We start from the raw sequence: 3,964 nt of genomic DNA, 5'->3' as shown, positions 1-3,964 counted from the left end.
TTTAGGTGACATGCTGCATTTCAGGGGGTCAGTAGGAAGAACATAGCCAAATCTCACTGCTGGATTATGCCATAATTGTAGTGAAAATATTAGATAAACCTTTCTAGTACTACTTACTGTCTTGATTTAGCTGCATTTTTGTAAATAATAAATATCTTCAATGAATTGATTATGCATATTCTTGTGTTATTTGCTAATAAAGAAGTGATCTGTATATATTTTTATATAAAGATATTTGTAAGCACCATGGATCCACTTATCCTTGCAAGTGTCTGGCAATTTTTTTGGTGGTGACTTTAGTACCCATATCCATGAATCAGTTCCAGATGTCATACAATCCCCTGAAAACATACACAAATGCTTTTGTCCACAGATACAGCTCTAGATGCCTCTGGAGTATCTCAAAGATTGAGATTTGTATTTCATTTTTTAATTAAAGATTGGGAATCAATGATTTACTGTGTTCTTTGTCTCGGGAATACAAACATCCTTGATGCATGTAGTTTACCTCATGTGAGTGGATAAATTATGAAGCCACATTGTCATATGGAGATTGAGCAAATGTCTGCAAACTTGGCCATTGTTCTGGCTGGTGTTGATGGAAGTGTCTCTTGCAGGTGACATCAGAAGCATGGCTGGCCACAATATCTCCAAGAATTCCTCTTGCAATCCCATACTGACACCGCATTTAATCAGGCTCTATTTGGTAGTGCTCATTGGAGGCGTGCTGGGCGTCATCTCCATTCTGTTCTTTCTGGTGAAGATGAACACGCGGTCTGTGACAACCACTGCTGTGGTGAACCTGGTGGTGGTCCACAGTCTTTTCCTGCTGACGGTGCCTTTTCGCCTGAGCTACCTCATCAAGGAGACTTGGACTTTTGGGTTGCCCGTCTGCAAATTTGTGAGTTCCATGCTGCACATCCACATGTATCTCACATTCCTGTTTTATGTGGTGATCCTGGTCATCAGGTATCTCATTTTCTTCAAGCGCAGAGACAAAGTGGAATTCTACAGGAAGCTGCATGCTGTGGCTGCCAGCGCTGGCATGTGGCTCTTGGTGATTGTTATTGTGGTGCCCTTGATTGTCTCTCAGTATGGAAGCCTCAAGGATTACAATGAACAGCACTGTTTTAGATTCCAGAAAGAACTTGCTCGTACATATGTGAAGGTTTTAAACTATATAATAGTCGCCATTGTCATAGCCATTGCACTAATTCTCTTGGTCTTCCAGGTCTTGATCATTATTTTGATGGCAAGGAAGCTACGTCATTCCTTACTATCCCATCAGGAATTCTGGGCTCAGCTGAAGAATCTATTTTTTATAGGCATCATTCTCATTTGTTTTCTTCCTTATCAGTTCTTTAGGATCTATTACTTGCAGGTTGTGGTACATACCAATGACTGTGACAACTATGTGGCATTTTATAATGAGATCTTCTTGAGTGTTACAGCCATCAGCTGCTGTGATTTGCTCCTCTTTGTTTTGGGGGGGAGCCATTGGTTTAAGCAAAAGATAATTAACTTATGGAATTGCCTTTTGTGTCGTTAACCATAAGCTCCAGTATTCACTCATTTATACTGGAAATGAAAATGGACATTTACTGTTTGACTAAAACTGTACCGGGATCTATGAAACGTCAAAGCTCTGACCCCAGTACTTACTTTTGCTGCAGTTTCTGAAAAATGCCCAAAGAATAGTGCTGTTGAATCTGCCTGCAGTTGCAATACTACATCGTTTTCCTGTAGTATGCCCACTGGGCCCATGCACGTAGCATGAGTCACGAGCTCTAGAATTCAATGGTTTATTCTAAGTTCTCACATTTGACTGGATTTAGCCTTATGGTCCTTTTTACTCACTTACGTTTATACAAATTATCCCTAAGTTCAAAGACACAAACCCAGAGCTGAAACTACCATGTATGATGTCGACATTCCATCAGAATAATAATTTGAGTCCCAGCTGCTCTGTTTCTGATCTAGTTCCCAGCTATGTGCCTGGTGTAGCACAGGAAGATGTTCAGGTAATTGCTTCTCCTGACGTCTGTGTAGGAGACCCTGATGAAGTTCCTTAGTATTGGCCTGGTCAAGCTCTAGCTGATACAACCATTTGGAGAGTGAACCAGCAGATGGAAAGTCTCTTTTGTCTACCTCTCCCTCTCTCTCTATTCCCACATAACTCACAACATAGAGAAAACAAACAAACAAATGCTGGTGGCTGAGGCATGGTATGGAGTGAGAAGAAGAGTAAGGAAAATTTCTAGATTATTGTAAGTTAGGTGGAAAGTCATTCTCTAGAAATGAAGACAGAACTTGTCTTCTATTATGTTTTCCTAGACTTCTCTTTTGAAAAGTCATGTATGTGTGAAGACATGGGAACCAACTTCTTCAAAACACATTTAAAATCTTGCTGAATACACCTGAATAATATGTAATCACAACTTAGAGAATATTCCTGAACCAATGTGCTCCTGGGAGTTAAAATGAGTTCCTAAGGAATTTTTTTTCTTTTTCTTTTTTTTTTTTTTTCATTTCTGGGCATCCTGGACCATAAGTTATTCAGAACATCTTTGGAAACAGAAAATAATACAGAACTCTTTAGTGTTTCCTATGCCATTAAAGTTTCATGCTTTTAAATGCCTGAAAACTAGGGACTGGCACTGTGGCCACAGTAGTTAGACTACTGCTTTGCCTTCCTGTTTTCCACACTAAAGTGTCCATTTAACTTTAAGCTACTGCACTTTCAACCCAGGACCCTGCTGAAATACATAGAAAAGCAGCGGAAGATGGCCCAAGTACTTGGGTCCATGCTACACATATGGAGAAGTAGAGGAAACTCCTAGATCCTGTCTTGGCCATGTGGCCATTTGTGCAGTAAAAAAGCAAGTAGATGTCTCTCTGTCTCTCTGTGTCCAGCACTGTGCTTTTCAAATGAATAAATAAATTCTGAAAAATAATAGTAAAGTTTTAAAAAATAAGACCACAGTCTTACAAAAAAAAAAACCTTTTGAGAAATATGTAGAAAGATCATTACTTTAGATTCTATAAGGTTAGGCTACATGATGACTGTTTTCTGACTACTGAATGGATAAAAAAACATACTTGAAAGTAATAACAATAAATATTTAAAATATTAAGTAACTTGAATTTTTCCTGAGCAACTGTTTACAATAATTGATTCAATGTAAATGATATATTGTACATTAAACTGATTTTATTTCAAGAAACTCTATTAACAGCTAGGTTGGCATACAGGCCTGCGAGCTTTCTTATTTCTCTGTCCATACTACTTTTACCCTTAAGATTTTATCCTCTTGAAACTTTCCAAGGAACCAATATTCTTTAACATTGGATGTGTCAGCCTGACATAATCAAAAGTATGACCTGAAGAGCTGAATGAATTAAGGGACTTTTTACATGATCTGTCTTCAGGATTTCAAAGTTTTGCTTAACTTATTATCACTCTTTAAATCCACAGACACATCAGGTGAATCAAAAATGCCCTTCTAATTTGATTACTAAATTTTAGATCAGTAAAATTCCTGAGTCATAGAATTAATTACTAGGAAGGAAAATTAGCAACAAAATCACTGTTCCAAATTTTTTTACTGTTTTTAATTTTCATGTATCTATCATTTTTAAAGTTATATTTCTTTTGTCTCTTATCTTCTTTTCCCAATTTACTTTTTTTCCTTGCTTTTACCCTCAATTTTTGTAAGACAGTCACTAAAACTCATAAACATTTCTGAACATTTGTAACAATTATAAAAATGTATAAAAAAGAAACATAGTAAAATATCTAGATTAAAAATACTTATGAAAATTTCATTATGCTTTTCTATTTTATATCATGGTATCTTTTATTTTATAGGTTATATAATAACCTCTTTCATATTTTAGATATGTTGAGGCTAGCTAATTACAGTTCTCTACATTATGGTATGTTATAATAAAGGCTCTATCTCCA

The 3,964-nt window shown here is 36.6% G+C and overlaps 1 protein-coding gene across 1 annotated transcript; it reads left to right on the top strand.

The window, feature by feature from the left end:
• The first annotated feature begins 372 nt into the window (after positions 1-372).
• On the top strand, positions 373-1,736 carry LOC101524394 (probable G-protein coupled receptor 141). The gene has a single exon (XM_004582364.2). It carries the CDS (start codon positions 599-601, stop codon positions 1,547-1,549), a length of 951 nt encoding a protein of 316 aa, XP_004582421.2. The 5' UTR covers positions 373-598; the 3' UTR covers positions 1,550-1,736.
• Positions 1,737-3,964: the final 2,228 nt, after the last annotated feature.

This window comes from Ochotona princeps, chromosome 20, assembly GCF_030435755.1.
Source record: "Ochotona princeps isolate mOchPri1 chromosome 20, mOchPri1.hap1, whole genome shotgun sequence".
Classification (NCBI taxonomy): domain Eukaryota; kingdom Metazoa; phylum Chordata; class Mammalia; order Lagomorpha; family Ochotonidae; genus Ochotona; species Ochotona princeps.
The sequence above is the reverse complement of the archived record's forward strand: the minus strand, read 5'-3'. Positions and strand labels throughout refer to the sequence as shown.

Bases quoted from the DNA above. Each gene is read 5' to 3' on its own strand.
- LOC101524394 (XM_004582364.2), top strand. From the start codon at position 599: ATGGAAGTGTCTCTTGCAGGTGACATCAGAAGCATGGCTGGCCACAAT.